Source organism: Apteryx rowi, unplaced genomic scaffold (genome assembly GCF_003343035.1).
Source record: "Apteryx rowi isolate R43461 unplaced genomic scaffold, aptRow1 scaffold_939, whole genome shotgun sequence".
In the NCBI taxonomy this organism is placed as follows: domain Eukaryota; kingdom Metazoa; phylum Chordata; class Aves; order Apterygiformes; family Apterygidae; genus Apteryx; species Apteryx rowi.
The window spans coordinates 98,605-121,587 of record NW_020451248.1 but is presented as its reverse complement, the minus strand read 5'-3'; the positions used below and the strand labels follow the sequence as shown (position 1 = coordinate 121,587).

The following is a 22,983-nucleotide window of genomic DNA, read 5'->3' as shown; positions in this document are numbered from 1 at the left end:
TTAATTTCATGGATCAACAAGCAATGGCGGGGGATGCTATGGACCATACATTGCCCATAAGCTAGGTAACAATAACCACTAACATAGAGGTGTAAGCTGAACACACCTCCTATACTTAAAATTACCCGAAAGCCTAGCAGAATTGTTGAATAGACATCTGCAGTACTTGTAACTGAATAGATCTGTCTTTAAGCCTACTCTTTGAATAAGCCTGGCATACAAACTCTGATTGCACTCAGATTAGTTTTTACAGGCAAGAACAAACAATGTGGTTCCATATTGAGGTTTGTAAGCAAAAGCTAATAATCACATTTGAAGATACAGTATTATAGATATAATATGGACATCTCTTTCAAAGCAAACTGTAGATCTCATATCTTTTCTAAGTTGCTCAGCACTGTAGCGTCTAGGTGCTAAAGAGCTGAAACACTCATCAGCAACTGTTTGCAGGAGACTCTTCACCTGGGCAAAATAAGGTAAAAAGGAAGAGAACCTGTTCTCAGTCTCCATATTGATATTTTCTGCTTTCGTTTTCCTTACAGTTCACTATCATTTCTGCACTTATGCATACTTCTCAAAGGAGAGCCCATGTCCCTGCAGAAGGATTGCCCAGTTGTCATGAAATACTGCTCCACCACAGAATCACCTGAAGTATGCCATGGTCTTACACATTCTAGACACTGGAAAGCAGCCACCTTATTTCCTTTGAAACAGATGCCACTTAGTGACTACTCTTGTGCAGTTGTATCAGTATTCTCATGTTTGTGAACACAAACATTAATGCAGCATTCTTCAGAAAAGACTTTTCTGCTATGAAGAGTAACCTCACAAATCATTACTTTTAGTGCATGTAACACAGTCTGGTTTACTACTGTACATACCAGAAAAAATTAGCAATATATCCACCAAAAAGAGCTAAATTACCGCTGTAAAATCCACATTTGCTTTTTACATGCATCTGCTATAAAATGTATGCGCATATCTTTTGATATCATCTCCGTTTCTCATGAGAACAAATGCATTCATGTTATGCATGCAGGCAATTCAGGCTTCCCCTTTATAGTAGAACCCCGCAAAATGTTTGAAATTTAAAGAAAAAAGAAGCTTTTCTGTAGTGGAAGTGAAAAATCCCACTACCTATCTTTTCTTTACTGTGAAGCTAGAAAAGAGAATTACTGCAAACAAATGAGAAATGCAGCCTAGCATGCAGAGGTATGAAAGAAAATATAAAAATAAATAAAAAGCTAAGCTCTTCTAGGATGTGTTCAGTCTCATTTGTTTAGAAATGCACCTGTCCTTATATTTCAGTGGTGGCACAAAACAATGACAGATACAGCAAATAAATGACACATGATGATGTCTCTGCCTTGCCTCCTTCTTCTGTTCTCTTCCTCCCTCCCCCAAAATCCTGATGCATACAGATAAGCCAAGGYAGCAGCAAAGCCCTGCCAGTTTGCCAGTATTCTTTGGTTTTACTTAGAGTCTTTCTAAATTTAATGAAAAATTTCAACTCTACTGAAGGGTAGGAAAACACAAATTCTGGAGACTGAAACCTTCCAATTATTTAGAAGCCAAGTGTAAAGGAATAACAAATGGGGTTGAGCAGAAGAGGAGCCATACATCCAACTAACCTTCTTATATGCACTCTGCATAGAGTACAGTTTTGTAATGGAAGTCTGCATATGAACTCAGATAATCACTGAAAAAACAAATATATAATATATATAAATACTCCCATGTGGGCTGAAAATCCCAAGGGTGGGAAGAATATTCACAATCAGGAGTGAATCCGAGCATGGTCAGATAAGGCCAATGATGATTTTAGAATAGTAGCAATCTTCCACATTACCATGTAGGTAAAGTCTATGAACATGAGCAGTTTCAATAACTTCATTTTTTCATCCAAAATGGAGCACTGTTGGCTAGCAATTGGTTTCCCCACAGACACACTAAAGAGTGAATTTTATGATTTCTCTGAGCCAGTATGTTTTACCTAGCTTGAAGAAACCCCTTCCAGCTACACGTAGAAGAGTTCATTTAGGTAAAGATTAGACATACATGAAATTAAGCACTGATGACCAAATTTATCCCTCTCTGGCTTCAATCAGGTTGTGAGTTTGGTCAAAAAGTACTGTTTCATGAGCAGAAAACACCATCACAAAAATAATAATATAAACACAGAAAGAGAACTGGAAAGGACCTCAAAGCAGTCGTCAAGTCCATCCCTATCTGCCACAGAGGACTAGCTCTAGCTACAAGGCAGCTTTTTAACTGTTATCTAAAATCCCAATTGCCTAATTTAATTATTTTTGGACTTACTGTATGGTAAAACCCAATGTTCTTTTTGTCATCAGAAAAGTGTCAGCAAGAGGAAGAAGTATTGTACAGAACTGGCATTACAACAGCACAAAAGGCAAGAGTTCAAGCACCTCCTGGGGTTTTGCTTGTCTCTTCAAGCCTAAGCAGAGGTTCTGTCTGCCATCATCCACATATCTGCCTGCTCTATCCCCTTTACTTCACATCGCAACTCACTCACCTCAGTTTCCTTCGGAAAACAGGTTTACAAGTGTTTCTTGCTTTTTCTGCTTCCAAGTTGTCCAGGAAGAGTTCACAGAAATCCTAACAGCATCAAAAGTAAAAACCACTTTTACAGGATGCTCCAGTGTTTTGACACAGGACAGATCTACCTCATGCAATGTCCTTCTGCTTATCCATTTTTCATCCAAGAAGGAGAAGGATCCAAGCAAAAAGGACTAAATGTTTTGGTGGCTGATGGCCCCTTGTGAGAAAGAAGGAAAGAAGTCTGTAAAAGGGAGGAATACCCTCTCTCCCCTCACCCTTATGCAGCTTCCAGCTACAGCAGGACCCAATCAGAGGTTTCTCTTATGGCTCCAAATAGAATTTTAAATCTCAGTCTACTTTAGATTTCATTGCTGTCAACCTAAGTTTGTCAAAAGTTAAGGATATCCTTAATTTCCTTATGCCTTCAAGTGTGGAATCAGATAAAGTTTTTCTTACATCAGGCTTTCTGCACAGTTAGCTTCACCCCAAGATAAAATGATGATTCATCAGGTTTCTCTCATGTATTTCACAGATCAGACAACTGTGACCACAACTAACRACTCCAAGTAACATACAAAGCAAAAAAACAAATGCATCAAAATACAGTGAATTACAGTTACAGAAACAGCATCAAGCTGCCATTTACTGGCTTCTACTTAGACGGCACTCAAAATTTAATAATTAAAGCTCAGTTTCCTTACCTTTAAACTCGTTATTGATTGTAACAGATTATTTTTTTGTTATTCAAGGCAAATTCATCCCAACATCAGCATAAATTAAAGATTTTATGATCTTTTTGATTCTACGTGATGACTTCTCACAAGCTTTTGTCCTGCTCATAACAAAGAGAACTTGCAGGTATTGTCCTGAAAATGAACTGAAAGGAGAGTTTGGGAGATTTAGGTCTCTGCTGGAATGCTCTTCTCTCTGGATTGGGTCAAATCACTACCTCAACCAAAAAAAACAAGCTGTGTTTATAAAAGCCTCTCAGAAAAGAAACAATATACCTTTATTTTATAAAAAAAAATTGTTATTTTCAAAAGGATTACAACCTCCGTAAATATTTGATCCCTTGATTCCAATCAAATATTGTTAAAAATTATATTCTGTGTTAAATTTTTTTAACGTACTAATTTATAAAACTGTTTCACGTTGCAGACACATTTATTTGTAAAAGGTCTCAGTTGTGAAATCAGTTTCCCTCTATTTTTAACCTAAGTACACACACAGGGATTATACTCAAAGTATATAACAGTTTAATTAACTTCTTATTAGGCTACCTTCAACCACTAACAACGCATAAAGATGAACTATCATATGTGACAGCTGTTTCAGATGTTCTTGAAACACGCAAACACCAGCAGGAATTTCCACTGGTAAAACTTACTGTCTAAAGCAGCTCTTCTTCCTGACAGCTCAGAGATCCAATCTTGCCTTTACTTCCCTGAATGCCCCACTTAACAGGTATTAAAAAAACATGTATCATCTCAAGACTCCAAAACTTCAAGTTTGATAAAAAACAAGAAAAAAGAACCTCCAACCTTCTTAGCCTGTGTAAAAAAATTAATTTGCCTCTTTTGCAGGAAACGGAGGGCTAAAATTGCCTTTAAGAAAAAAATTTTGAGGTACGTGTATTTGTAACCGAAAGATCTGCGGATTCAACATGAGAGTAAAATCTCAGGAGACTTATGTACGTACAAGAGAGGGTGGAATAGGTCCATATCCAGCCCCACTGGCATTTCAGACCAAGAATAGGCTCCACAGCTGGAAGATCCAGATGAGAAAGGCAAACTCAAATTGTCAAGGCATTGTTAAAGGCATGTGCATCCTTTCTTCATCTGTAAGAGAAATCTCTTTACAGGTGTATCAGCAGATTACTCAAGGATCAGGCAGGTAAACACAAACGGACCTTTGAATTCAGAAGCACTCTTTTCAAAGCATGTGAAAAAATTGTTGAAAATAAAGACACCCTTTACAGGCATCCTCTACCTAATGTCCAAGCCCCACTGTTAATCTTGTCATTGTCTAGATACCACCTTTCTTCAGAAAGATTTTTAAAAAATTCTACCCACTTAAAGACTACTACTTAGATTTTGCTTTTGTATTTTAAGGGACACATGAGAGATTTAGGAAATCTAGCTTTAGTCTTGGCCCATGTTTTTATGGATCATTCTACTCACTCAAGGTGAGTAACAACAGAACAAAACTCACAAAAGGAAACTACTTTCAAAGTCAAGGCTTCTATAATAAAAAGGAGTCTATAGGCCTACTGTTATTTAATGAGAGGTATAGAATATTTGTTCTTCGACAACTACAGCCCAGGGAGGGCTTCCTTCCTAATCCATAATCACCATACACTCATTGTAACAGTAGGCTTTGAACAAGTTGACTCATATGTTTCTCCGGCAAGAGATTAAAAGGCTTTGACTCTTTTTACTCTTCTTTATTCTCCTACACAAAGAAAATCACTGAGACATGTCAAATACTATCATATTAAACTTGCTTACTCAAACAAAAGGATTCTCCTATAAAGTACAGAGCCCAGAGCCATGACATGTCGGATGACAACTTTGACGTATCCACAATGGGCAAGGATGGCTCACTAAACAGTCCCAGTTCACGTTTAGATACACATCCTGTCTGACACAATCTAGTAACACCCTCGCCACCACTTTTACAAGGGATTTACATTCACTGAACTGATGGAAATGGCACCCTTTTCACAAATAAATATCTGTTCTGCACCACTTCTGCGAGAACATGTACTTCAAATGCTTGTACATTTGTTTTAGAAAGAAGGATTTATCTTGTGTTTCAAAAAATATTTTCCAGGTATATATTTGCAGAAGTAGGGCATATGCATATCTTAGACTTTATTTATTTATTTAAATAAAAAGCTGTCATTATTCTACTATTCCATTTTGGACAGCTTTACTATTACAAATTAAGACTTTATTTATAAAATGGCTCTTCTATCTTTTAAAAAGCATAAGGAAAATTGTAAACAAGATTCACAAAGGTGCTTTTGCTATAACTAAACGATTTTAGGATTACACAGTTTGTTATGTCTAACATGAAGCCTTTTATTTTCATAACAGCATCATGCGAGCAACCTGAGGACACATTCCAACAGATATTTAAGCAGTGCAGAAGGGGAATACTTGTTTATACAAAAGCAACAGAGGTGCATCCATTGTCAAGATCAAATTTTAGGCATTCCCATTCAGGAAATGTACTATAAGTAACCAAAATTAAATTGACGAATCAAGCTAATTCACAAACAATCAATGTAAACAAAATAAACAGTTATAAAAGTCTGATTGAAAATTCTGCTAAAGCAGGTTGCAAATTGTAACAGTCATCATTGCTTCCACGATGGCAGCATCTGCTGTGCATGATGGAGAGTCAGCACTTTTCCTCCGTCTTCAGACATGAAATAAAGATAGAGGTTGGACAATTTGCTAAAATAATTTAACAATAGGGCTATGGGTTGTATTGTTTCCAGTCCTTTTGTGTTCTTATTATTCTACACACAAAGCTTCTTACTGCTGGCACTTCAATGCATGCCTTTTCTTCCAGATGTGAAAATAGAGTTTATTAGCTTGCAAAACAGTTGCATGTTTTTACAAAAGTGGGTTCACGCAAAGTAATCGTAGTGAGCAACATAAGCAGAAAAATTAGACTGAATTTTTTATGTTGTTACCATGAACAACTGTGTGAAGAAAAAGAGTACTAGAAGAACAGTTCTTCTGTGAGGACAGAGAGCGCCAAAGTCTTCAGTCACTAAACAAACAAATGCTAACTAGCACCTATGATGTTAATGAGCTAAATAAATCACAGTATACTTTTTCTCCTGTGAAATTCTACCATTTTATTTTTCAAGTATTTCATATAATTTTTACTTTGCTTTTCATTTTTGCCCCCACTTCCCTCAACCATTGTAGAGTTTCAGGTCTGAAAGATTTACAGCTTCAAAATATTGTAATTTTTAAGCACTAAGTTGGTAAATTCTATATCCTCTAATCCTACAGTCATTTGCTTATGTAAATACTACATGTTTCATTTCTAAAATATTTTTTTCACCGTATGTGAATGAGATAAATTTAATGTGCCTTAAAGGTTCAAAAATTCAATTAAAAGAATTCCACTTTTATTATTCCTGAGGGAATCTTATAATATGTTAATGACCGGGACTGCAAAGTAGGATTATGAAGTGCAAATTAACCTGACCCAGCAAAAATTATCCGAAAGGCTTGTAAATCTTGGTGAACCGTTAGCTAAACACAGTCTTGGTTTTAGGTGGGTTTCAGGTTCATTGCTGGCAAGTTTTGAATTCTAAGTTTCCATAGGAATGGTTACCATTTCTTTAAGAAAGAAGATACGAATATGCTGTTTACCAAGTTTGAGAGTCCTAAACAACACACCTGACATCCCAAGTTACTAACAACAAAACACAGGCTTTAGTTATCTCACAGATGATTTGGAGCTGCCCTAACAGGCACATTTACCAGCCTGCAAAAACCCAAAGACAAACGTATCTTTTGGGGTGTCCTGGAGCACTCTAACAGAAGCAAAAAGAAAGAAATAGAGAGAGAAGAAAGAAAGAAAAGATCTGTGAAGGACAAATATGAAGGAGTAGTAATGGTAGGGTATAAAAATAAGGAAGAAAACTTGGAAACTTGGAGTAGGGGTAGCAAAAACACGTTGTTGGTGAGAGGAAAAAAAAGTCATACTTTGGTTTTGATTTAGAAATACAACCTCCCCAAAGGGCTTCTCCTAAGGAAAAGGGTTTGAAGATACAGTGACAAACCAGTGGTGTTTCAGTCTTGTAAGACAGAATAAGAAACAATACCAAGAGTTAACTTAAGACGACTGTCTGTTTAAAGGCTTCTTCTGCATGGAAGACTAAAACCTAGTGTAACATCAACATTACGATTTCTGTCTAATTTTATGGCTTTTGCTGATCAGATGAGGTTTTTGGTTTAAGTCAGAATAATTATAAACATCTGTAATCCACAGATTCCTCCCTCATTAGTGACCTCAACCTATTGACACTTACTCCACCAGAGGAAAGCTGGGAACTTCAATCTATGAATTGGCACAATAAACTCCAACGCAATATCACATACAACTGAATGCATCCTGTCAACAAGAATCTGCATGACCTAACCCAAATTATCTGCCAGAGTGTCAGATATGTCAGGATATGTCAGATAAGGTGAAAGTAGACAATCTGCATTCTGGATAAATAATATTGAAATAGTTCAGCCTTAAGTGCTAGCAACAAAATTGGCTATTTATCAAAACTGCCATTTTGGTAAATTATGAGCCAACTTCAGATCTTCTTTCTAGTAGTCTTGGAAGGTGAGGGAAGTCTGCAAGCCTAACTGAAGCATATATAAGTTGTAGGTGTTCTGCATATCACAAAGATAGCTTTACCTGAAAGTACTTTACTTTTCTATATTCAACTGTATAGGATTACTTTGCGGAATAACAGTCACAGCATTGAATTTAAAGCTAGTTTTAAACTGCAGGGGAAAAAAAAGATTATGAAAAATCATAAATTTCTATTTTATTGAGATTTTCTATTTCCCTAGCTTAAAAAATTAGCCAACTTAATTCAATTTAGTAAAGCAACTCTTAGAGCCAAAACCACAGAAATGTTGATACAGGTTAAAAATGATGCCAAGATGAAAAATAATGAAAAAGAAATCCAACAAAATCTAAGCAGGGAACAACATTCAGAAGATCAGAAGACTGGGGGAAGATGAGACTGTTGACAGATGACAAACTCAGTGTGGATGTCATATGAAGTTCAGGGTAAAATATATTGCTCTGGGGTTCTTCATTACCCTTTTTATGAAGCCTAAACACCACTAAAAAACTTCACATTTCACCTTCCAACCTCTAACAAGTTTAACCAAATTAGCTACCTTATATGCAACACTTATATAGTACGAACACAGGTATCAGAATCTATCTTTAYTGAAACTTGCTGTTTCATTTGTCTTATTTTCCTTTGGCGAGTGTGAATGATTTTTTATTTACAATTATTTAAAAAATACTTCTTTTCTCTAAAATAACACTACATTTCTGAAGACAGCTTTAACAAAGTGCACAATAATAAGTTAGACCATTCCTCTAAGAGGATATGACCCTCTTTCCCAGCCTTCATTTTGTAGAAATTCACTCCAGCAAAATCACAGCAAAAAGCAAGGTAACATCAGGTCTGCATGGTCTGGGACAAAGGCTAATGTGGAATTTAAATGGATAATATCAGTTATAGAATAAAGGGAAGCAAAGAGGACAAAAACAGATACACAGTTATCTGTAGTTATGAAGCTTATGAATATCTTGATTATCTGCTTTAAAACATCTGCTTAACCTACATCATGCACAGGAACTAAGAAAATTAATAGTAAACATACCTGTATTAGAGAGAGATCCTCAAGCTGCAACCTGAAGAGGTAGTTTCTGGGGTTAAAAAAAAGTAGATAAAAATAATTGTTACTAGTGTTTAAATAAAAATACAATTTATGAATATAAAAGGCAGAAGCAACAAAAATATTCCTGGGAGTCAGGACTTGAATTCTTTCAGAAACTGTCTCCAACACACAGCCCTTGGGCTAAGGCAATTTCCAAAACTTCTGATTTTCATCTTGAAGGACTCGATTCACATGATAAAAGTATATACTTCATACATGTACTTTTGAGTCATTCACTCCAGTCTTCCTTTAGAATCAACGGAGAGAAATACACACCGCATAGGCAGATTCATCTGGCTGACGTTAGATGTCTAAATGAGAACAAGATGACACCCAGACTAAAACTGGCTGCTTCTTTCCAAACTGATGGGAAGCTGGTGCAATTAGCTCAACCACAGATACATAAAGTTTGAAGCGATGGATCCCATTATAACGGAGGGACACTAAGTCCCTCTGCGCGGAGTCTGGGGAAATGACAGCTTACTAAATCTAGCAGGGGGAGTGCGCCTGACTGACAAGAAGCTTAAATAATTTTTCTTTAGCACGTACTGGTACAATATATGCGTGCTGCCACAATTCCTCCAAACCTACCGTGTTTATCTAGTTAACGTAGCTGTATTGTTATGTCTGTTCAGATAAATCAGTTTTGTTAGTAGTGCCCATGATATCAATTTACGATCCACATAAAAATGAATGAACAGTACACCAACTTTGAATTGATTGTATCAGTTCCTTATCTCTTTAGTGCAGATTCTCCTTTGTGGCAGGTCTGCAAATAGGGCTCTTACATGCTCCATTTCCCAATTCCTATTGCTCAGTGTTTTTTTCCTCCATCTTATCCTCTCCTCACACCTGTTTTTCTTCTCATTACTTATTACTTTTTCTTTATAGTTTTACATACATAAATTTCTTCAGTCCTCTCTTCCTTACCTTTGATCTTATTTAAAGCCATTCTGCCTTTTCTAACACCACTGCAGAGTTATTAAGTTTTATAAATGAAAAGACATTTTTGAAAGATGAAAATATAAACACAACTTCAATTTTAATTTATTCATAACAAATTTGTAAAACTATTAACAAGTTTCAAAAAATTCATTTTAACAAAGTAAACATTGTACATGAAGAAATGATGAAATTTAAACTTTAGATTTAAATATTTTCGATATTTGCAGATCATCTGCAATATTACATCCATGCGACTGTTAGAAGTATAATTCAAATTGAAATGAGGCCAGATTTTTGGAATTAATCATCCTATTTCTTTCCAAAGAGGCGTCAGGTGTCACTAATGGGCACAGATGGTCAGAACCTGTATTTTACATCTCTATTAAATATTTTAAATCAATGAGCCTTAAAAATATCAATCTGTGCCTGAACAATGAAAAATATTCTAACTTTGTCAAGCCACTTATTTCAGAAACACAGCCACTACCATGGCCAACTTTATTTATGGACTCTGAGGTGCAGGTATGTGTATTTATTTATTGACTCCGGTACATATATGATTTTTTTCTTTAATAATTTATTTACCAGAATCAGGTTGATCTTTCCTATGGATACCAGAGAGAGTTACTTATTCAAAGCATGAGAGAGACACTCAAGAGAGATTCTCAAGAATTCATGAGAAAACAAAAGGACGACAGAGCATTTGTTATTAGCACAAGGCAATCATCAAAGAGAAATCACTGAAGTGCTCACATATAAGTCATGGAGAGACAGGAAACGGGCAAACAAGGAAAATGAACATTGTAGGACAACGCTTACCTAGAGCTCCACCCATGTGCTAAGCGCAAGTTAACTTGAAAGACTTTCACTGAAAGTCAGAAAATGATGCATATACTCTTTCTAACATACTACATCCACGCTACCTCTGCAAGGACAAAAATACAATAATATTTGCAAAATTTGTCTTGCCCAGGCATATTCAGCAGGCAACATGAATATGAAGACACCTCCTCTTCTCATTACGTATACATTTCATCAGCCATCACTGATTGTGTTTCATTCACTCTAGATATGGAAGTTAAAGAAACTTGCAACTTCACTGCCATTGCAAATGTTTGTTTCCACTTACAGAAGCAGGACAACTATTTTCTTCCAGAGAAGCTGAACTGCCTCCCCAGCAGGTATAAATGGTTTTCTTAAACTCACTGGTATCAGACTCACAGGAGTGGCACGTAAATGCCACATCTCCCTCTACAAACAAAAGGAGTCTCTGTTGCAGAACGTATGTGTAGACTGTCTGATCTCACACTTTCAGTTCCCAGGTCAGGACTTCGCATGGTGTCATGTCCTTCCTTGTATGCACTTCATCTCAAGATCTCTACTGAAGATTTATCCCTAATGTGGCATTTTAAGGCAGAATGTCTCATTACCGATAAGGCCTTTTTATGGTGTTTCATTCTTACATCATTTCAGCCTAATTATTAAGAAGTAAGCTATTGTCTCAAACAGCAAAAATTCCAAATGAATAAATACATAAATTAAAATTGTGTCATCCTGAAGAAAAACAGAGCCTGCAAGTTTTTGATTCTACAAAGTAAGAATTACACCCTGTGTAGGAGAGCACAACACTTCTCCCCTGTGAAATATCCCCTAGAATTAGAAATTATCCCTGAAATTATAAATATTGACCCTATAAGTGTTAAGGAGACTATAAGTCTAGATACACGTCAATAAGCCAACAGCCAGAGCTAATTAGTATACATTTTTCAGTTTCCTGTGGCTGCCAATAACCAATTAAAATAGTGCATCTTCTTTCAGTTTCATAAAACTAGCAAGAAAAGAAAGAAGATGGAAGGAGAAGAAAAAAAAGGTTTAAGATATTATAAAAAGCATTAAAATGTTGCAACATAATGGCAAATTGTGCAACTGGACAGTATAGAAGCACTGTTATTACATGACCAAGGCTAGGGCAAGCTGCAAACTAGCACTCAGAAAGCAAGCCTATCTAAATGCATCCACTTCAGTAAAACTAGCAAGATTACATTTCGATCTATAAATATAATAATAGTTTCACTTTCTGAGAAATGCTTCTTTACCATGTGAGAACTCATTAGAAAAGGATACATATGAGAAAAATCTAGAAAGAAGCTAAGGGTGAGAGTAAAAAAAACACACTGAAAATACGATATCAATCAATTTGCCAGCCCAAAGAAAAAGTCAACGCCAATTTTAACCACATATGCAGAGTCATAACACCTCTCATGAGATAAGTGACAACACTTGTTTCAATAGACTATTGAGATTATGTCCTGGCATGGCCTTTCCTCTACATCTATTTTCCTTAGTTCTACTGCACTTAGGTTTTAAAATCAACAATGGATGTCAAATAAAAATTACCACGTACCTTTTCGAAGCATAGACATAGACTTCTTAGCATGTAGGCATGTCTCTTGTCCAAATACGGTGGTGATAAAAGCAAGATAAATACAACTTTGCATGCTGAAACTAAACTGATTCAACACTGGCTGTAATTGGTAAAATTGCTTCCATTTGGTGCTTAATGAATGAGGAAAGCAAATATGCTACATAAATCTGCATGCAGAAGGGCAATATAATGAGAAGAAAACACAACTAAGAGTATGAGATAAAGTATCCTGCATTCCTTCAAATAACTATAAGCAAAAAGTATAGTATAATACTAAAATAAGCATAAATAAGAATAAAATGTCTTGCTATCTTACGAGTTTTTTGAAAACTGAGTCTATAGCTCATTTTCCTAATCACTCTTTGTGTTTTAGGTCTCTGAGTCTGAACTGGATGCAGATACTGCTTCATGTATAGGGAAAGATGCAGATCCATAATTGAAACAGCAAGGTACAAAAAGTGGATGCAACAATAAGTACTGTTGCATTAAGCACAGCTTTGAATTAGAAGAACATAAAGGTGGAAAAGTTAGAGACTGAAAAATAAGAAAATGCCCATCACTTTAATTCAAGCTATTTCTATTTACGAATCCTAGTAAGTCTTTAATTGCATGATTCATGTAACTTCCACAGGACTCAAACTGTTCTTCTGAAATAAACCATTATAAAAGTTTGAAATGAGAAAGTTTGGAGAAAGTCCAGCAAAATAAACTAAATAACAGAGGCTGAAGAAAGGAACAAACCTTGAAAAGTTATTCAAATGTTTAACCTTCACCACGTGCCAAACAATAAAGGTTTGTACCAGCAAGTGTTCGGCTGTTACCTTTCAGAGGAATATCACCAGTGATGCGAGTCACTGTTATCACAGAAGGTCCTCTCATGTTAAGGATGATGCTAGTATTGTGGAAGTGAGCAGTTCAGTCACAGCAAGTATGATAAGAACTGGTTGGGTATATACAAAATATACACCTTTTATTGCAGGAGAGAGTTATACCATCAAACTGCCATAAAATAACCCTCTTCTGGTTGTCTGTCACTTTTAGATATGTAAAGATTTAATTAATTTTCTGGGCATGTTCCAATTAAATGAAGAAAAATCTTCTACACAAGTGGAGTGGTTTGCTTATATAGGGCAGAGGGCTTGGGGTGCAAAGAGAGAAAGGTTGAAACTAGACACATACAGATGACATCCTTATATATCATCAGACCAAGAATCTGCATCTTTCCCTATACATGAAGCAGGTCTGGATCCAGTTCAGACTCAGAGACCTAAAACACAAAGAGCAATTAGTGTACTAGACTCAGTTTTCAGAAAATTCATACGATAGCAAAAGGAAGTCCCCCATCACCTCCCCCACCTCTGGGGGGGGGAACTCCCACATGAACATGGGTTGTGGCAAACTCAGATATTCAAGGAGTGATAAAACTGACAGTGCCAAATCTATTGGGAAGACAACATTAAAAGATTGCTTCCTGTGCATTTCTCTCAGGAAACTGGATTTCACATAAAGGAAAACAAAATTAGTGAAATTTATTGGAAGGAAAAACAAATTAAGACCGAAAGTGAAAAGCACAAGCTATTTAAGAACCAATTTTTAAGGAAAAAGGTCATGATTCTGTAATCAAGAAAGGGAAAAACGTTGGGTAAAAGCTAACTCTAATTCTGCAATGTAGTAAAAGCAACAATCGAGCTAAATCAAAATTTATGATGTAGATTGATTTGGGTATATTAAGATACTACACAAAAATTATGCAAAAAAGCTAAGGACAATACATTGGAAATAAAAAAAACCCTAGGAAAGCGTTTTAGTTGAATTACTATGTGAAAATGGTCAAATTACAATAATGAAAACAGAATAGTCAATAAGTATTTTTAGTCTGCCCTTTGTAGGAAACAGAAGATTCATATCACATGAGAATAATGACCTACTATCTCATTGATAATCTATACGATGTGAAAATACCAAACAAAGACAAACATTTTCAGATGAGCAAGTCATGCTAATTCAACATAAAAGAAAATGGTGAAGTGATTTTTGGTCTTCTTATTGTTCTTTTTTAAAATAAACTGTTAAAATTACAAGAGTTCATGAAGAATGAAAGACTGCCAAAGCTTCATTAATGTTCAAAAGGAAAAAGAGAAAGACCCAAATGATCATAGGCTAACCACTGGACAATGAACTTGGCAAGGAGAATAAGAGAACTGCTGTTGGAATCTTTTAGGAAAGAAATACATTGTAAGAAATGAAATTAATCCAGTCAGCACAGGTTTTGCCAAATCTGATTTCCTTCTTTGACAGTTACTCATCAGGATTAGCAAGTCCTACAGCACTCACTGTTCTGTGGCTCCACAAACAGCCTTGGCAGTGACACAAGATCCTACACTGTACCACTCCTTCATGGATGACCAAGAATAGCTAGGCATCACTTCTAGACATCTCATGCCAGGGGCTTCTCCAGGAAAAGCAGAAAGATATTGGTGAGCTGTTCCTGCAGCCCCTCCTGAAGTCCCATCATGAAATATCATCTGAACAAGCTCCATTGTCTTCTCCTGTCAGCCCAGGCTTCTCACACAGAGCACCCATGTTCCCGCACTGGAGATGGTCCTGGGATATTTGTCACCTGCACACCTCTGCTGTCCCAAGAGTAAGGCTTTTCTGAATATTATGCCTTAGCCCAGAGAAGTTATTGAGCTTATTCAGCTACTGATTTGGTAAGCTGTTTATCAGATTCAACTGTATCACGGAATATCACCTCAAGTATAATTCAAAAAGTTATCCCTGTATATCACAGCTGTGGTTGACCACATCTTTAATACTCTATTTTATGTTGCAATGGAGCTTTTCGCTTTTGGCAGATATGGCATGCAGTGGACTACTAGTATACACCCACATTTATAGCCACGCAAATGCCACGTGGTCTTGTTACCATTTCAGTAATCAACACATTAATTTTCTGTTTCTTTTCAAGATCCTTTTTTAATTAAATTTAAATTTTGCTGTTATATCTCCCCCCCAAAACAATAATGGGAATAGACATTAAGAAGGTACAAATTGCCATAGTCTGCAGTCAAGACACGTACCTAGACTAGCACAAATGAAGTGTATACACATTAAGTCAAAGATTTAATTTAATTAAGACAGGAACCTTCACAATACCTTTCTTTTGATATGATTTCTGAAGATGGCTTGCACTGAAGTAACAGTGCACTCTCCCAAAACAGGGATGTCCCATTTACCCCTGCCATAATCCTTCTCCTCTGCCAGCCATGTACTCACTCCCATCACCCTGAGTCAGCTCTGAAGTTTCTCTGATTGTGCATCATGCTAGTTCCACTAATTAAAATATTAAAATAATATTAACCCAGCAAAAGAAAGTGAGCAATTCTGAGTTGACCAGGCTTACTTTGTGATCAGACTATTGCCAAAGCTGGTTCAAAGGAGGGGAAATTGCATAGTGGGGGAAGAAAAAAAAGCAGGAGAGGTACAAAGTGTTAGCATTTAAAAGTATTTAGGAACTTATTAGCAGGTAGGAAAGGGAGGCAGATGGAGGAGAAAAATACTCATATTTCAGGAGCAGTAAGCTGGTAATTTCTCTTAGATTTAACAAGAAACCATACCTTAGATGAGATCAAATCATTTAGTGGAAGGACAGACATCAATTACCCTGAACCAAGTATTAAATGAGTGATAAAACCCAGATGGACATTCAAAGTATATACCAACTAATTTGTGGTGCCTGTATATTCTCCCAATATGTAGCGCTCAGAGCACCTCATTAACAAGAAGTTCTCAGATTCTCCTGCTGAGAGCAGACAACTGCAAGAAGCAAACCTGTACAGCTATACATTCCTTTATTAAAGAGATCCTTAAACAACGGTTAATGAATCCTTCAATTTGTCTTTCCATTATTATGGCAAATAGTGGTAATGGTTCAAATAAACATTCCCAAACACACATCTAATTAAGTGAAAAGGCATACCACTGCAGTCCTTCATCAGGCAGATAAGGAGTGCCTCAGGCAATAAGCCACCTCAAGTTTAATTAACTTGCAGGAAAATTTACAAGAGAAAGACACTGTTATTAGGATGCTCTGTGTAAAAAATAATGTAAAATATGTCTAGATATATAATATTCAGTTAAAAAATGTTGAACCATAGATTTAAGACCCGTTTCTGATAAGAAACTATATATTTTGAAAGCAAAACTTGAATTTTAATAACTAAATTATCACAGTTTAAGAACAAACTCCAGCTAGACTCCTACCAGTTTATCGTTTCAAGCAGAAGAGGCTTGAGGGGAGGAGGGATACTTCATTATCCCTTTAAACACACAAGCTGCTTCTGACATAATGCTTCTGGCATAGTCTGAATAGAACCATTAAGAAAAAAAATTTAAAAATCACACACACACACACACACACACACACACACACACACACAAAAGAAAAGAAACAGAACGGATTAAAAGGAAAACCTAATTAATTATTTTGCACTTCAGCAACATTTCTGTCCTGACCTACTGGGTTTGAGATCTTCTAGCTGACACTTGTTTTACCCAGAATGACTGGAACACTTCCTGCACTTTTTGTTTGGATTATAAGAAATAGTTGATAATAATTTAGTGCACTGTCAGGGAATAAGAAGAAATGGCAACGCACGCTTTGCCAAGGCAATTGAGACACTGCTGCATCCTCCCCCTGAACTCATCTTTCCCCATAAACTGACTTCTCAGGGAGGAAAAAGAAGAAAATGCTGGAGGAGATATGGCAAAGCGCTCCACAGAGGAAAAAAAAGGTAAGGTTGCTCTTGGGCAAATCCATGAGTTTTTGTGCTTACAGGCATTTCACAATATAGTAATCATTACCATTTTTCATTAGATGCTAAGTCAGTGCACTAAAAACACACACAGAAATATTCCTCTGAGTATTTTCAGAATAAGACACACGAACAGCTTCTCACTTCCTTGAGCTTAACTGAGGAGCTAATGCCCTAAGAGTAATCCTTTACTGATGCCACTTAGTTATAAAAGTAAATTCTGTCTCGCCGTATGTTTTTTTGTTTTTTTGTTTTCCTAAGGAAAAGATTGAATTCCCTAAGAGGTTTCAGATGGCAAGAGAAATCATTCATTTTATCTGTCAGGTCATATGTGATGTTAAAATAAGGCTTAGGGCAAATTTTAAAGACGTGGGTTCATGGCAATAGCTATATTGCCTTATTTCAAAAATAAGTAAACTTCTTGTATGTACTAACTACTGTTTTACATCTATGTTGGATTCTCTGTCTACAGAGTCCCTCATGAATCTATTTTAATTTTTTTCATTTTACTTAAATGTATTATAATCTCATACAACTTACCACAGACCTATTATGAAAAATTTCTTTTTACATTAAATCTAAACCTAATTGATATAATACTGAAAAATTTGTGATATTCCTCAAATGCAAGTTTTAAAACCCAGCAACCATAATAAAAATCCTTCTTCCCCCCAATTCAGCTTCATAAACTGGATTGGAATCTTCACTTTTATTTGAAGAAATGGCCCAAAGTGCATAGACAAAATTGGGCAAGATAAATTTCTCCCTCTACCTTTCCCCTCATCTGTCTCCACGCCTTCCACTTTGCCCCCTTCCCTCCACTCACACTTCTCAAAGCTTTCCGAATGAACTTTTCTATGTAGGCCATTTGTGGAAAAATATCCCAAGAAATCAGTCACCTGCAGGTTGTTAGGGAGATCCAAGCTAACTCATCAGTCATTTTAGAAGATGCTCCTCTCCCTCTGAAGCCCTTACCAATAGTACATATATTTGGTTTTGCACAGCAGATTGACAGAAGACAAAAGGACACTGTTTTAAAACAAAGTATTACAACATTTGTGTCTCAGCTTCAATGAATGTTATTAAGCAACCTGTTGTGCTGGAAGACATTAACGATTGTCAAGCGAATCTTTAATCCAAGGACAAGTGGAAACTTGGTTAAGCCTGAAAGCTGTGCTACCTTTCCTTGTACAATTCAAGGGGAAGGTATAATTGAACATGTATTGTATAACAATAATCAGAAATGAAAGCAGAAAATCAGACTCTACTTAAAGGTATTGGAATTCATTGTAGGAAAAGCATGCGAGTGTGGCCTAAAAGACAAGACCCCGCCATAGCTGAGTTACAGGACTTGTGAAAAATTTGAAACAACAAAATTGGCTGCAGTTACTTGTTTCCATTGCATTCAGAGAAATGGGACTTTGTGCACACTCTAGCAATAAGCCAGGCTGAGCCACAGAAAAACTTCCCTAGGATCAGCAGTCTGTCCCCCAAAATGAGAGCGGTGGGGTGGGCAAGTGGGGCATAGGGTGTTCTAAATCTTAGGTAAAACCTCAGAACAAGAGAAACACTCATGCCAGCATGGACAAGATGAGTAAAGTGAAAATGTGTGCTAGTATTGGACCGCTAAAGGAAACATTCACAGAAGCCTACAGACTATATAAGAAAACAGAAATAACACTTGAAGATGTCAAATTAATCAACTCAAGACCTATAAGAGAGTTGAGCATTTCTCAAAACAAAGTAAACTATCAACTGGAGACATCCCCCAAGTACTGAAATACAACTCGTATTCAGTGGAGAAAAAAACAACAACACTGTATTTGTACAACTACTACAGAACACCCCCAGACACCCAGAAGACCAACTTTATTTCCAAAACTGGATAATCAAGACTATCTTAGCAATATAGGACCAAAAGGGACCTTTTTGGTTATTGCCTGCTATGGCAAGTAGTACAGCATAGTGTCCCTTTCAATATTTAGAGATCGCTTCCTCAAAAACAGTTTTGTTCGTGTTTTATTTGCACTGGGAAACAGTTCCAAAACTCATTGCTTCTTGAATAAATTACCTATGGCAAAAAAAAAAAAAAAAAGGTTTCAAGTTTTTTTGACAACCCTACTGTGTAGCTTACAGAGCTATTTCCTTCCCTAGAGGTAACCAGTGATGGATTTACAGGCGGTAACCGTACACATGCTCTGTTGTTGCTTTGCTATRCTAAAATTCCAACCTTATTCATTCCTGGTTGCCTAAATAGCCTTTCCTTTTCTAACTTCTTCCTCTAAGATGGATGAATTTGGGGAAAGAGTTCACTAAACTCCACTACTGTGAAAAAAATCTATTATAAGTTTAAGCTGAGTGAGGACACAGCTCCAAACTTGGCTAGTGAAAATCCTTGCTGCAGTTCAGGAGAACGCCACCCTTCTAAAGCAGAAGCTTAGAGATAGGACATCATGCCCCTCTTCTGTTTGGATGCTGGATGAGTAAACCATAATGGGAGTGCTCCTCTTTGCAAGGTAAATGGAGCCATACATTAATATGAGTTTATTTGTTGCTTTGCTGTGTGCCACATTACTACTGAATGATTGGGTAGAGAAGGGTAAAACATTTCAGAAGACTACAATTATTATTTTCACAGCAGAACAGAAACTTGTAGTTTTTCTTAGTAAAATCACTTTGGACATAGCTACTAGTTTTTCTGTACTGAAGTGTCAGCACAAGGACCCAAGAAGATAACGAAAACTTAATTTGTTGGAATAATCCGAGAGGAATAACTGCATATCAAAAGATATTTCACCAGTGAGCAAGAATTAACAAAGCCTCCTCACTATCTTTATGACAGAACGTTTGAGGATTAGCACAGAAGTGACTCCTTCTAATGGCTCTTCAGATGCATGAATTCTGGGAGGCAGCTGCACAAGAAATTTGAACTCAAATGTTATTCACAGGCACAAATACAGTAATGTTAGCACCCTGCTCAGATGGCCTTGGGTGAGGGATAACTACAAACACTGCTTTAAGGAAAAACGCAAGGAACTGATTGCTCAAGGGGAAAAAAAGAAAAAAGAATCATTCAGGAGTTTGTTGCCTCTCTTCTTAAAACTTGCAAAAATTCTATGTTCCTGACAACTGCGGAGCCAGTCAAGACTTTAGAAGACTGCAAACATCATGAGAATCATGCTGACAGCAAGTGGACTCGCTCTTCATGATAATGTGGACTACATGTAAAAGGTGCATGATCAAGATGATCAACATTTGCATTTTGGGACTACAGCACCCTGGCAACTGGTTGCTGGTCTTTTCTGTCTATGACTCCTTGACAAACAATATCTTTCACCATATTGCATGGCACAATGTTTAAAGAGGAGAAAAATGCTTAGTGAAAAGGATACAAATATCAATAACATGTACAATTGGAGAAACCTACTGGCATGTACAGCCATCCTAGAACGAGGTCTCCGGGGCTGCACTCTGGAGAGTGGGAGACAGAAATGACTGAACAAATAACAGCCAGCTTTACTGGACAGCTGATAACAAAGATTTCTGTTGTGTTTTTTAAAATGTTGAATATTTTTAATCATATAATTTTAGCCAAAAAGAGATATCAAACTCTGAAACACTAATATCCTGTAGAGAAACCAAATGAATCGCATTGATCTTACTGTGTTTGGCCTTTTGGCAAAGACAGAATTGGCAACTGGTATTTTTTGATAGTCACTGATTATTTGTCAAAATGGTCTGAAGCTTAACCCATTCAAATTCAAAGGACTTCATCAAAAGCACAGATTCTAGTGGGCATATTCTTCCCTGAAATTTGAGGTCCCAGGTAAACACTATGCAGGAAAAAAAGGAGAAAAAATTAATCTACTTTTTTTCAGAGGTTATTGAGATCTACATGGTGTGCACTGATCCAAAATACGATTCCTTGGGACTGAGGAGAGGCTCAGACTCCGACTTTAGCTGTCTGTCTTTATGGAATAGCACCAAACAGTTCAAGGTCTTATATCTCATTTTATTTGGTGGCTTACAGGAGAGCAAACCAACATGGGTAAACAGTATATCCCTGTTCCAGGGTACTAGACACACAAACATATTCACACACACACAGAGCTGCCAATGAAGTTGCTCATCTACAGGGGCAAAACTTTCTCGCAGTGCATTTTCTGACTCTGTATTTTGAACTTCATTTTCAGCTCAGAACCAAAGAAGGAAACAGAAGTTCACTCCAGTGTTAAATAAATATCAAGTGACTGGAAATTTGTAAATCAGAGAGAAAAAGACAGTCAAAATGCAGATTTCAATAATAAGTTCAGTTGGTTAAAATCTTTTGCCATCTAAAAGGTTTTACTATACTTTATATGCTAAGAGAAGGGAAAAAAAATCATGTTTAAGGCCTGACACAGCTTCACTCTTGACATCTAAGACAGTTTCACTACTGGTCACAGTTTGCAAAGTACTGTCTTACTGTATCAAAACCATGATTATTCACCACTGTCTAATTCTGAAGTCCTTAATAGATTGCAACCAGGATTACCCTGACTAATTATTAGGACCATCCAAACAAGAAGAGAGGTACTGAGTGGCCAAATTTGCGTCTGTTGAAAATTTTATGCTAGACTAACTTTTGCCACATTGTCATAAAGCATCTGCCTTGTTCTTCTGTACACAAAGTCTGAGAGCACTCCAGGACAGTCCTCTTAAAAATGGGAAGAGCAGTGTTGAGTTATTAGGCTCCTGGAAACCAGGCAGTCTGTCTTTTAACTTTGGTCAGGAATAAGAGAAACAAATGGACACAATACTCAGTTTAGTGGGTCTGGAAGGCTGGGGAGTCACACGAGAGCAAGTTGGTGATACAATTTGGCTCAATACTACTTGTCTACAAAGAACAAAATTCAATCTGATGTAGTGTGAAAAGGAAATGTTTTTCTCACCTTGCTCCAGCAATAAGCTCTTTTTGTCCTGGGTCAAATGTTAACTGTGAGAAGTCTACAGCATTTTCTGCTCTGAACACATGTAACCAAGGGACGATTTCTAAAAAAAAAAAGAAAAAGAAATATACTTGTTACTGTAAACGTCTACTGTAAATGTCATAGTTATAAGACATCAGGTAGCCAACACCACACTTGCAGATACTGTGGGGCTGTAAGTTTTCTCAGTGTGGTCCTCTCAGGGAACACAGGAGACTTTTACCACCGTATCACATAATCTGCACTATAATCTTATCAAACAAAGAACAGCCACCCAATAAATGATTGAATGAAGTATAAAAATTTTGTTCTTACTTATAAGCCAGATGTGTTTTTTTCCTTGGGTAAAGCAAACAACAGCAGAGTATAACCCTAATCCATTGGTAGATAACCAAATGAGGTCAGACTAACTTCCTGTGTATCAGAAGCAGCTGAGGATGTCTTTAAAAAAAAGAAAAATCTGACCAGAATTCTGTGGAAAATAATAAGAAAAACTAGCACGTTTGACTTTTAAAGTGGTTAAGACACAAGGAAGGAAAAAGGGAAGATGCCTGACACTCAGAAGAGAGCATTTTTTATCTGTCCTACTCAGACCAATGTAACATTATGAAAAACAGACAGCAGACAGGTGGGTAAGTTGCTGAAATTTAGCAGTGAATGTTATTTGTACTCAGAATATGAATCTATTTCTAGTTTCAAAGTTAAACACATATAAATAACTGCACCAACCCCTTAAACATTGCCATTATTATTAATTGTTTCTGCATCCATATCACTAGCTGGGT

The 22,983-nt window shown here is 36.6% G+C and overlaps 1 protein-coding gene across 1 annotated transcript in view; it reads right to left on the bottom strand.

The window, feature by feature from the left end:
- Positions 1-22,983, bottom strand: part of LOC112978453 (semaphorin-5A) — a gene marked incomplete at its 3' end in the record, with an annotated part of 148,053 nt that overhangs the window by 107,231 nt on the left and 17,839 nt on the right. The window contains exons 2-3 of the mRNA XM_026091979.1: positions 22,163-22,262; positions 8,991-9,036 (exon numbers count right to left, since the gene is read on the bottom strand). Coding sequence (XP_025947764.1) covers positions 8,991-9,036; positions 22,163-22,262 — 146 coding nt within the window. The remainder of the gene's footprint in view (positions 1-8,990; positions 9,037-22,162; positions 22,263-22,983) is intronic.